The 12,819-nt window shown below is 36.1% G+C and overlaps 3 protein-coding genes across 3 annotated transcripts in view; 1 reads left to right on the plus strand and 2 right to left on the minus strand.

Annotated features, from left to right (window-relative positions):
- Positions 1 to 6,520, minus strand: part of Msi (RNA-binding protein musashi) — a 96,355-nt gene extending 89,835 nt beyond the window's left edge. The window contains exon 1 of the mRNA XM_083033006.1: positions 6,381 to 6,520. The gene's annotated coding sequence lies outside the window, so the exon portion shown is untranslated. The remainder of the gene's footprint in view (positions 1 to 6,380) is intronic.
- A 2,376-nt stretch (positions 6,521 to 8,896) lies between these two features.
- On the minus strand, positions 8,897 to 10,426 carry Prosalpha2 (proteasome alpha2 subunit). The gene is made up of 3 exons (XM_083033194.1): positions 10,310 to 10,426; positions 9,496 to 9,828; positions 8,897 to 9,328 (listed from the first exon to the last, which is right to left on the minus strand). Exons 1-3 carry the CDS (start codon positions 10,348 to 10,350, stop codon positions 8,998 to 9,000), a joined length of 705 nt encoding a protein of 234 aa, XP_082889320.1. The 5' UTR covers positions 10,351 to 10,426; the 3' UTR covers positions 8,897 to 8,997.
- A 183-nt stretch (positions 10,427 to 10,609) lies between these two features.
- On the plus strand, positions 10,610 to 12,680 carry LOC145933463 (sperm flagellar protein 1). Its single transcript, XM_083033185.1, has 4 exons — positions 10,610 to 11,078; positions 11,149 to 11,424; positions 11,522 to 11,740; positions 11,822 to 12,680. Exons 1-4 carry the CDS (start codon positions 10,967 to 10,969, stop codon positions 12,118 to 12,120), a joined length of 906 nt encoding a protein of 301 aa, XP_082889311.1. The 5' UTR covers positions 10,610 to 10,966; the 3' UTR covers positions 12,121 to 12,680.
- Positions 12,681 to 12,819: the final 139 nt, after the last annotated feature.

Consider the following 12,819-nt stretch of genomic DNA (forward strand, 5'->3'; position numbering starts at 1 on the left):
GGCAATAGTCGTAAAACGACAAAATTTACCATATATCATGGATTTTCATCCCTTCATACGTGAACATCGAAAACATTTTCCACGAGCGATGTTTGGTACTCGGTCCGAACTTTCGCGACCCGAAATGCTATAATTTAGAACCGCGGAGAACAGTTTATCGGCACGCGGACTTTCCATCGCCATCGTCGGAAAAGTAGAAAAAGATGGGGCTCTCTCGCAATTTAATAACCGATTTACTGGAATATAATCGTCGTTTAAAATAGCGTTGCATAAATTACCGGATAATGGATTAAGGTATTTAAGTCGTCTGCCGTTTCTATTTCCTCCTGTTACCTTGTCTTTTAATATATATGACGATCACATTATTCATCGATAAGGCATTAAACTGAAGCCAGGAGTCGTAACAAGATTGAATATATAGTGGCAGCTAAATCGTTTGACAAGAGCGACAGGCGAGGGAGAAAACGGAAAGAGAACGGGTTACGGAGGGAGAGAGAAAGTGGTGGCCATTAACGTTCCTTGTAATTTGACATTAGCTGTCTCCCATCAGCAACGCTAGCTTAATTACATTCCACAATGCTCTGACCGCTTATTGTATTCTTGGACGAAGTTATGTTTCCAACTAACGTCGCTGGCATTGCGACACGACAATGACACGTGCGGATCCGACGTATCTATATAGATATATGTCATATGGCATCCAGAGGAGAAAATCCAAACGAATTGTATATACTTAACAGGCAAACGTATGGCAAAGAGTTGAAAGCGTGTATAACTCGTTGGTTAGAATTACAAGTTAAATGGCCTTAAGAAACGCCAGTCTGTCATCTCCTATTAAACTTGTATCTCTAAGAATAGCAAAAGCCAACGGTCTCTTTCGGTTAGATTAGATTACGTAATAGACGAATTTGGCTAATACAGTAACGACACGTAGCTTTTCTGCGAAGTACTGTATTAAAGTACTATATATAAAATTAATAAAATTATATATAATAAGTAAAACATGTATTTTACCAGATAGTATATTATTATCGGAAATGTATCGTAATAATATATTTTATATTAAAGAATGTATTGCAATTATATATTTTAGCAGATAGTATTATTATTGATAAATATATTGTTGCATAATTTTATTAATATAAATAAATATGAAAAGAAAGGATAGGCTAATAAGAGCTACAACGCTATAATTAATGCGCACTAATAAAAGTATATTTTCGAAACAAAAAATCGATATCGGCTCCGATTCAAGACTAATTACAGCGGCTCTGTGACTCTTATTAGTCTTATTAGTCCTTTCTTTTTAATGTTCATTTATGACAGAGTCTTTATTACTACAATGTCTTTTGATTTTGACATAAATTGTTATAAAATCTTGAAAAAAAATTATTATAATCTTTAAAAAAATGTATTTTCTTTAAATGCGCAATTTGGAGAAATGCTGCATTTCTTTTTTATAAAAATTTTCTAATTGAAACAATTACATTGAAAATACAGAAATCACTTTTTGAAATCAGTATAAAGAAATGTATCTTCGATTAGCGCAAAAAGTATAATTCAATTTTCTTCGACATATATATATACAGGAGTTTAGCTCCGTAAGCTTGATTAAAAAAATGTCACGAAAGAGTCTTTAGCTCGTCACGCGCGTCTCGCCAAATTGTCTGATAATGTAGAAAAGGAGGATAGGAGGTTTAGAAAAAAAATGACACGTAGAGAGAAGAGAAACGGATAGATCGGATCGGCAGCGTCGTCGATCTAATTTTATCCGTGTCACGGTGGACCGAACCCGAAGAGGGAGAATTCTCTCGCTATCTATCTCTCTCTATCTCTCTACTACATCATGAAAAGGGAAAACCCGTGCTTTTGCGCGATCTGCCCATAGCGGCCCGGGATGGAAAAAGCTGCTCATCGAAGCTTGAGACGGCGACAGAAAACAGAAGCGATCGACGTCATCCAGAGGCTCGTTAGGCCTCTGGAAGGCTTTGATCGCTCGGCCGAAGCTCGGCCATTTCTCACCGAAGAGAGACAAAGAGATGCCCTGCCGTGTGTACATAGTGTCATCATCCGTGTATCGGCGCGAGGATGTAAAAGTTTAAATTCGGTCAAAATTCCCTGCGAATAATTTCCCGTATAAATCTCGTCTCTCTCGTTTTACATTTAATACAATTTAATTTTTTGTCACGCGCACGAGAGAGCTATAAAATTGATCAATCTCGCGAAAATAATTACGACTTCGTGATCGACATGGAATACTCTTCGCCTGTGATAAAAAAATAAATCTTATTATTCGAGCTCTTATCGAGTTACCTGACAAATCGCACCAAACTGGCGGATTGAAATCTAGAGATAAAGCAAAATATGAGAGACAACTAATGACTAAAAGTACACGACGCGTCACGATAAATTGCTCCGTCCGTTCAGTTTTTGTCCACGAAATCGAGAACGATGGAAGAGCACCGGATCGTTTTCCGTGACCGCGCGGATGCTTTTTGCGACGCTCAGGATGATTAGGACCAGAGATAGGAGGAGTTCGAGAACGGAGAGATGCGATAAACGCGAAGACGTTCTCTCCCAGTGTAATCTAGCAAAAAAGCTCTCGCAAATTACGAGCGGAAAAACGGTGAAGCGCGTCGTTTCGCGGTCGCGAGAAAGTCGCGGTGTTAGGAATCGGAGAATGCGTTCGCGACAGATTTCCGCGAAAATGTCAGCTGACCTCGAGATTACTATATCCATCTACATCTCCGATACACACGACTCTCTGAGTCAGTCGTTTCATAAAAAAAAAAAGTATAAGAGAATCTCTCATCATCAGAGAGAGATAATCTTTTTACGAGAGAAAAACTGCAGCAATTATGCGCTACTGAATTTACGCAAGTTATTCTAATTTTACATCGAAACTTTTCCGCGTAGAGATTCATGAGGCTCTTTCAATTTCCCGGCTCTTTACGACACGATTCTTTGCTTCGTAAAACAAAAGCAGTGATATCGCTTCCTTTCCGAAATGACCGATTTAACCGACACGCTGTACGACGGTGTGAGAAAATCTCGCGGATGCTTGTACATTGTACAACATACGAGAGGGTCGGTCATCAAAACGACCCGGCGACACGCTCCTTTAGCCTTTTAATCGTCGCCTACGCATCTCCGCGACTACGCGAATCGCATGACCAGCACGTAATTAGCTCGTCTGTAATTTCGCCTCGCCATAAAGCGCATAAAGACCGTGGACGAAGAGCCAGATGGTGGCCCTAAAATAAAGAGACGGAGCGAGAGAAAGAGAGAAAAGGGGGGAAAAAAGCGACGAAGAATACCGGCGGGAAAAGGAGGTAAGCATGCTGTAATTAGACTCGAGCGATGTGCGTGAAATGTTAGACTAACGCGATTCTTTCACGGTAAACATGACCGTTTAACGTTCGCATCGTGAATTAAAAGGATGAAATGCAAAGTGCAACGCGAGTCCATCATCTTCGATGTTACTATACTTGTCGACAAGTAATTTCATTTTTTTTTTTTCTTTATCATATTATTTCGCGCGATGCGAACATTTTATTATTTCTGAATCTTTTACTAGAGTATTGTTCGGCATCTAGGAATCGGGTTTCAATCGCGGAAAAAAATAATAGAGAGGCGTGTCTATCGCGCTTTTAAGAAAAGGGTGAATCATCGAGTTCTCACGATTGCCTCTTAGAATTTTTAATAAGCGATATCGACGACGAATTTTTGTAATAGGGAGATGTACGTAAATCCGGTGTTTGCTCGATTTGAACACAAGAACGGGGGAAGAAAAATAGTCGCTCGCAATGTCGAAATTAAAATTGCAAAGTGCGCGAGCAGGAGATGTCCTGCGCTCCGCTTTTCTTCGATATCCTTCCTCTTTTTCTTTCTTTCTCTCTCTCTCTCGACGTTGTTGGTCGTGATTGTCCCCGGAGATCCGCTTCGACAAGTAGCACTAAATGAAAAACCCGCCGTCTGTCGTTAAAACGCGTTTGCGTTCGCGGATGCGTTATATTAAAATCCACTATTGTTCGATAATGGCACTGGATGCACGAAATGGAGGCGGAGAAGGAGAGGAATATTCCTTTATATACCTCGCGAAATCGTTTCTCTGACGAAGAAACGCCGAGTCGCGCGGGCGCGAGAAATTCAGGCGTAATAAAGATAATGAAGACCGATAAGTCGATAATACCGAAAAGGCTGATAAACCAAACGGCGTGAACGAGAGAGTTATTCGGCGGAATATAAAGTTTCACTTTGAAATTTCCTTAGGAATTGCTCGAGATATATATCTATAATATAACGCCGGTCTTGAAGTGAATTGATTATAATAATTAAGGGGGATTGTGCGGGTGACTGACTACTCGACTTCCAAAGTTACGAATACAAGGAGAAAAATGAAAGGAGTCGCGCCGAGTAAGGATTAGAGAGAGTCCATAATTTGTAAAGTCCTTTTCCGGATATATATCTTCCTATTTAAAATAAACTCGAGCAATTTCGGAGTTGCCTCGCTCTCGCTTCCAACTCGTCGAGTACGACTCGAAAATATTAAACGAATATAAATCGATCTTATATTTGCTGCATATTCATGTGTATTCATGAATGCGATGCAGAATTAAAGATTGCTAAGTACGCGTAAAAATTGAGAAATGCAGATATCGCGCGTAATGGGAGAAAAAAAATTACGTACATAAAAAAACGTATAAATTACGCCACTTAAGGAAGATAGTAAATTTTAAAAGATAAAAAGTACAACAATAAGAATCTCGGTTGTAAAACAATCATAATCAGGTGAAAATAGTCCTTATAAAACCATTATTGTAAAAAAAAAAAAAAAAACGAGTAATAGTGATAATTTCTAAATCGTTTGTAAATTTATAATCGTTTATTTTCCGGAAAGGATTTTCTGGAATAAAATATGAAATTCGGGCAGCGTGCTATTTTGAATTAAATTAAATTCTGATAGAGTTAAATAAAAAATTTAATTTTTAAATTTAAATAAAATTAAAATCTGATTTTTGCATAATAATTTTGTGCAATTCATATCTCAGCAGCCTGAATTTTATAATGACTCTTCGAACAATCGGAGTCCAGCATGCGCGCGCTTTATCTTCCATAAAATCGAACAGGATCGCGAATTTTCCGATCGCGTAGCGTTTAGTAGCCTCTCGTTTCGCGATTACTTACACCGGGGCTCGTTTGTTATGGACTTGATGCGAAAGATCGATGAAATTTCGCGCAGAGTGCCGAGTTCCGGCATACCGAGTCCGCGAAATGGACGAGCCGTTGCGTATTTCGGATAGTATCGGCGATCGAAATTTATGGCACGCTTAGAATTGGGCCGTATCGATCGCGACGCAGAAAGATGAGAGCGAGATGAGATTAGAGATCGCTAAACGAGATTTGATCCATCTGATGAACGCGTTTCATCCCGATCGAGAGATATCAATCGCTTTTTCGCGCGCCGATCGATTAATTCCGAGCTTACTCGCATCATCAGATTATTTATATACGCTCTATTTATTATTTTTAAATATTTTATTATTGTTATTATTCATGACTATATTTATGACTATAATTCAAGAGATATCTATCCTAATTATCGCCATTAATTACTGTTAAATAAATAATTCTAAATTCTATTAAACTAAATTGTTGGTATATTTGGTATACCTGTATGTTTAATAATTAATCTGAAGTTAATTAATGCCTTTTCTCTATGGTGCAGAATTAAAATATGAAAAGGTAGCTAACGCACACGTACAAGTCGTTAATTTAGCGTTAATTAATTCGCTTTATTGTCGGTGTAACAACGGGTTAATTACTTTCCTCGTTCGCCCAAATACATACGGTGGAACATTATATTAGTTGAATTTAAAAAATAAGAAGTACGAAGCAAAAAATGAATGACAATGCGCGCGCGCATGTATATGTACTAATTAAAATTCCACAAGATTGCATATTATTATACGAAAGGTAGAGTAAAAAGAAGGGAGGGAGAGAGGGAGAGAGAGATTGCGATATAAAAGTCATCTGACATTTGGCGGTCAGTTTTCCGCAATGTTACCCGGGGGCAGCTAAACGCTCAATAATCGAACTAAACTAGCAAATTCGGAATTTTCATCGCGATAAGAGGCTTGTTATAAATTGTCAACTCGATGGCAATCGAATATATGCTCGTGACAGAAGAGTCGCATGCAGATTTTAAATCTGTCCATTCCAGTTACACTTTCATGACACTCGTCTCCTCCATCTCGCTCTCTCTCTCTCTCTCTCTCTCTCCCCCGTTATACCTATTTCACTTTACATGTAGAAACTGTATATATACATGCGCCTCGCGAAAACCAAGGGATGATCGCGTAATCAAGTGTGTGTCCTACCTTGGCGCAGACATTCGTCCTTCCAGGAGGCGCGGATCCGAGGCGAGCGCGAGTCGCCTGTCAAAAGGATCGGCGGGCGGACGATCAGTAGGAGCGAAGCGATGACGGGTGCATGGTAGCAGTCTGATGACAGCGCGGGGTGACAACGCGACGACGCAGGTAGATATGAACGAGCCGGTAGGCCAGACAGCCGCGCACCAACTGCAATAGTCACGGCAGAGGCAGCGACATCCCCGCGATATTCGTCGTCCGCCACCAATCACTTGTCACTCGCGCACTAGCCGAGTATCGCTCGGCCGATGCACTCGCGCACTTCGTTACCGACGTGGCGAACTCGACTGTTCGTCCACAATATGGCGGAGCCACGATATTATCGACGGCGCGGCTGCACGTCTCAGGTGTGACGTCACGACAAAAAAAACTGCGGAAGAGTAAAAGATTCTAATTATGGGTCTTAATTAGAGTCTCCGCGCGTCAAACGAGTACGACATCGTAGACACGACGTGTGATGCGACCCGATCGCGCGTCGAGGGCGAGGAAATACGCGGCGATGTTTCCGATTGCAGGTTCTCGCCGGGCTGCAGCAGCCCAAGGTCACAGTCCGATACTCGTCGAAAGCCGAGTTAGTGGTTTATGACGATTATACGCGACGACGACACGTTACTCGACGTACACGCCACCCTTCCGCAATATACTCGCGATATCTCGTCTTACTTTTCAATTTCGGACGACAATTAATGGCGAAAAAGAACGGATCGACGCGGAGCGATTCGGAGACGCTGTACGATCCACCGGCGCGTTTCAGTTAACTGAGGCGATTCAAACTGCTTGCGATTCTCGAAGTCTACCTATCGATACAATCGACGCGCCGTGTGTCGAAACCTCGTCGATGCGCGCGGGCTATTCAAAGTTACTTGAAATATAAAGATAAGATAAAACATCAAGAGATCTGAAGGATCATTGTATTTTCTCGTTATGATTAATAATATCATAATCTAATATCTTTCTGATTAGTTGGAACGCAAATATTAAATGCTTTTACGGTTCTTTGTATGGATTAGAAATATAATAAAATAATTTTAGTTTACGATATATCGTCAGTGTAGGACGAAAATGGCCATCAGGCTCGCAAGAATGTCTTTCAATTTCACTTACCATTATGACAATGCAGCAAAGAATCGACAAGTTTGTATTTATGTAACACTTAACATTTCGCTATGACTCATTTGTATATACAGTAATCAATTCTAATACGTATAGTATACAAGTGATTAAAATAGTGTGAAAAAAATTAATTGCAATTATCTATTTAATATAACTTCAATATTGAAAATACTATTAAAATATTAAAACGTGTTATAAAATTAGAAATTTATCTATTATTTTACATATGTACTTCAAAAGTTTAAGATATATGAAAAATCATGATATGTATATTAAAATTAATCTTTAAAATTAATCTTTTTATGAAGCGTTGAATTTTTATGGTTAGCTTTTTATAAGCAGCCTAGACTTTTTGTAGAAAGGCTGAACTTATAAAATCTGCAACATATTTAAAATCTATAGTAAAATTATATTGTTTCTGAAAAATAGTACAAGTTTAATTGAACGATAAGTAATTTACGCAAAGTTTAATGACAATTATACAAATTAGAAAACAGATCATTTGTACGCATATTAAAAATTACTTTCTTATATATATGTATAATTATATAAATATATATAAGGAAGCAATTTTTAATATGCGTACAAATGATCTGTTTTTTAATTTGTATAATTGTTATTAAACTTTGCGTAAATTACTTATCGTTCAATTAAACTTGTACTAATTTTCAGAAACAATATAATTTTATTATAGATTTTAAATATGTTGCAGACTTTATGTTCAGCCTTTTTACAAAAAGTCTAAACTGTTTATAAAAAGCTAATCATAATGATTCAAAATATATATATATATATATATATAAGAAAGCAATTTCCAATATGCACACAAATGATCTTTTTTCTAATTTGTATAATTATTAAACTTTGCGTAAATTACTTATCGTTCAATTAAACTTGTACTAATTTTTAGAATATAATTTTACTATAGATTTTAAATTTGTTGCAGACTTTATGTTCAGCCTTTTTACGAAAAGTCTAGACTGTTTATAAAAAGCTAATCATAAAGATTCAAAATATATATATATATAAGAAAGCAATTTCCAATATGCGCACAAATAATCTTTTTTCTAATTTGCATAATTATTAAACTTTGCGTAAATTACTTATCGTTCAATTAAACTTGTACTAATTTTTAGAATATAATTTTACTATAGATTTTAAATATGTTGCAGACTTGATAAGTTCAGCCTTTTTACAAAAAGTCTAGGCTGTTTATAAAAAGCTAACCATAAAGATTCAATGCTTCATAGAAAGATTAATTTCCCAAAAACCTGCAACATATATGTGTGTGTATCATAATAGATAATTGTTATAAAAGTTTTAAATGGTTTTTATTGAAAAAACTTTTTGAGTTTTTTTATATTGGATGAGAGAATTTATTATAAGAATCTGATTTGAATCCATTAACGATTGCAAAGCTTTACTTCCATAATACATTTAAAAAAACTTAAGTTTAAGGGATATTAGCGAGATAATCTTTAACGTTGGAAGGATCCAACTTTCTGAATCCGTTTGCATCACAAATGCCAACTTCGATATTGTCTGCTGTCATTTGTCCTTCGAAACCTTCTTTCAGCGTTAGAATGGCAGTGTGAACAGCATCATCCAATTCCAGATCCTCGCTATATCTCTTTTCGAGGAATGTTTTGCCATTGACGAAATTTTTTCCCATTGCAGTTGCCTTCCATGCAAAATATGTGCCAGATGGATCGCATTGGAATAGATAGGGCCTGTCATTGTCCCAACCACAAATCAAGAGAGACACTCCGAAAGGTCTGACACCTCTGTAAGTTAACAACAAATCCATATTATCTCTTTGTAAATATTTATCTCTTCATTTTTGTTTATTTAAATATATCTTTGAACAAATTAAAAGCACATACACTTTAATTTAAAAGTAAATTAGAATAAATTACAAACTGCAGCGATAAAAAACAAGGTAACAACTCACCCAGATTGTGTGTATTCTTGCATGACCATCGCGACACGTTGCACCAGCTGCGCGGTAGGGATGGGTTCCCGATAAACCAGAAGATACTGTTGTGCCATTTTACGTGCTTGTTTCACTAGTAATCTATAGTCTGGACCCATGCCGCTGTAGACCATGCCAATGTGCTTTGTGATCATTTCAACCTTACTGACACTGTGCTCATCGTAGAGGATAGATTTGTGCTTGTTCTCGGTGGCGAGAACGACGCCGTTCAACGCCTTGATGCCCACACTTGGTGCACCTGCTGCTACTGCAGCCAAGGCATATTCTATCTGCACTAATTTGCCCGATGGACTGCAAAAGACGAAAATTTCATTAATCGATACGTCAATCAACTTATGCAAATGTCTGAATATATTATCTGAATATTAAAAATATTATATTATAATATTAAAAATATTATAATATTATATTATAAATATTATAAATAATATATTATTATACTCGACATTTGACACATCTATGCGTCACAGAATTTGACGAGTCATTCTGTCATACGTGATATTCAACGTTACACGTTTTTCAGATAAAACTCATTCGTGATTATTAACGTAATTATTGACAATGCATTAATATTAATAAGATATTATTGATTAAACTAAAAATTTTCATTCGCAATGATGGAAAAATATGCCGAGTATAAGACAGACACAGAGGTTAGGTTATTGTTACATATTTATTTTCAACGATATCTGTCTCTTATTAAAAGCACAAAATATTATTTCAAATTTTATTGATTCACACACGATTATTACGTGACTATAAATATATTCACCTAAAAGTCGTTAACGAAAAACTATACCGCTCCGAAGCCATGACAATTACTTTGCAACAATACAAGCACTCACGAATATTGAGAATTGAGAAGCTTGGTAGAAGAAAGGGTCGACAACTTGCGAGAATCAAATGGAAAATGTTTCTAGATACAGTTCTAAAAATAATCAAAAGAAATTACGAAATACATATAGTCAAATTTTAAAAAAATGCTTGTTTATTATTCATATATTTAAATCAAAATGTTTTAATCCATATTTTTACGCATAATTTCTTTTAATATGCAATAATAAATAAATAAATTTGTTTGTTGCAGCTGCTCTTTCTCCACTTTTTAGATAGAAAAAGTGTAATATATAATTGCACCTGATCGGGTCATGTTTTCAATGTTCAATATGAAAACATGGCATAATGTGACGTTTATCTCTCCAAGTTCGATTTTTTCAAGATTTAAATTAACTTCAGTTTAAACTAAACTGAAAATAAAGGAAGATTTTGCAGTCGAGATTATCGCAGGTCTCAATGAAAGGTTTTGTGTGTCGCAAGAGAAATCAGATGATTCAAAATTTCTTCATTATATAACCATCGGCATTGAAACGAGGAATAATTTATATATTAGAAATATGATGACTGATGGTCATTGATAAAGGGGGAAAAAATGATCGGCGACACGGCGCAGAGTCAAATGGACAAGGAGCTGATCGCGTGGATCGACAGCATCCCTTTTTCGAAACCTGCGAGAAACTTGACGAGGGACTTTTCGGACGCCGGTAATTATATTATATATCGATCTCTCTGACATTTCTCATATTTTTTTTCTTATCTTGATGCGACTTTTAGTTCTCATGGCGGAGATTTTGAAAGTATACTATCCTCGATACGTGGAGCTTCACAATTACGTGCCGGCCAGTAACTTGAACACGAAGAAGGAGAATTGGAACACGCTGAATCGGAAGGTACTCGCGAAGATCGATATGAAATTGAGCAGGGATACGATTCATCAATTGGCGAACGCGTCCCAAGGCGCGATCGAGAAGCTCTTGCTGGAGCTGAGGATGAAAATTCTGCGAGACGACGAACAAGTGCACAAGCTAAAATCCAAATTTAACGTGGAAGGTACTCGATTGTCGCAAAGATATGTCGAGTAATCGTATTTAGCGGTAATTAAATTGTTTATTATTTCTAAATACATTTGTATATATTTCATACACAGAGGAGAAAATTGGAGATTCGTCCACGAACAGCCAATTGAATTCGTCGACAGAAAATTCAAACAAACTCGAGACCGATAAGAAAATCAGTGAAATAAATCCGTCGAAATTTGCGCGTCTCAAACAAGGATTTCTCTTCGTTTTCAGTTGGATTATTTGTCTTTTTTGTATATGGAAAATATTTAACTATTGCAAACTTCCTCGTTTCGGCAGATACGAACGTGAGATATTTAAATGAGATAATTTGCATTTTTCAATTTTATATGTGTAAAATTGATAAGTTTTTATTTCAATTTTTATAGGCAACGCGCTTGTGGACGTCGCAACAGAGCAAATTAAGGACGTAAATGATGAAACCGTGCATCGTGCAATCTATACGGAGCTGAAGCAAGAGCTACACGAAAAGGAGGAAATAATTTGCACTTTGAACCATAAAATTGCGTATCTAGAGAGTTCGATGAAACTGAAGGATCTACGTATTTCCAGTTTAACTACGCAAATCTTGCAAAACGCTGTCGAGATGGATCAATCGACGAGCGATGATACTCGTGTTAAATTACGTTCGCGATTACATAATTTTCATGAAACCAAAACAAATTAGAAATTCGTAGCAATTGCATGAAAAATTGCATTATTATATATCGCATGTAGTAGCAATACTTTTCTCTCTCTTTCTCTTGCATTTGCATCGTAATTAACAAATTAAATTAAAATATGTCAAAATTAAATATCAAATTGCACTGAATTTTACGCGCACTTTAATTTGTCAAATAGTAAATTTCTAGATAAATATATAAACGGTCTTAACGAAACATTCTTAATTATTCAAAACAATTAATCGAAACTTTTTCGAATCTTATTTTAATGGAGCAGAAGTTTATTGCTCGTCTTTCGTCACGTGTCAAATCGTCGTTTTATTCTATTTTTTTTTGCAATTTGATTAATTAATATAAATTTATTATATAATATAAATTTCACATTTTATGATATAAATTTTTATAATATAAATTTTATTTTATATATTTTATTTCATTTATTTATAATATAAATTTCAATCGAGAAAAGATTTCATAATGCAAGCGTACACTATATACAGTTTAAACGCTTTATATATTTTTATATTATACTCTATACTACTCTTTTTATACTCTATACTACTTTTTATTATTACGCTCTATACTATAATGTCAACTGTTTAAACACTTTACTTTATTCTTCGTATCATGTATTGTTTTGTCTTTCCTTATTCAAAAATTGCGACGTATTAATAGCATTTATAGGTATTTCAAACTTTGTTATT

This window comes from Prenolepis imparis, unplaced genomic scaffold, assembly GCF_030444845.1.
Source record: "Prenolepis imparis isolate NDT839.2.m4 unplaced genomic scaffold, iyPreImpa1.0 SCAF_1, whole genome shotgun sequence".
NCBI classification, from domain to species: Eukaryota; Metazoa; Arthropoda; class Insecta; order Hymenoptera; family Formicidae; genus Prenolepis; species Prenolepis imparis.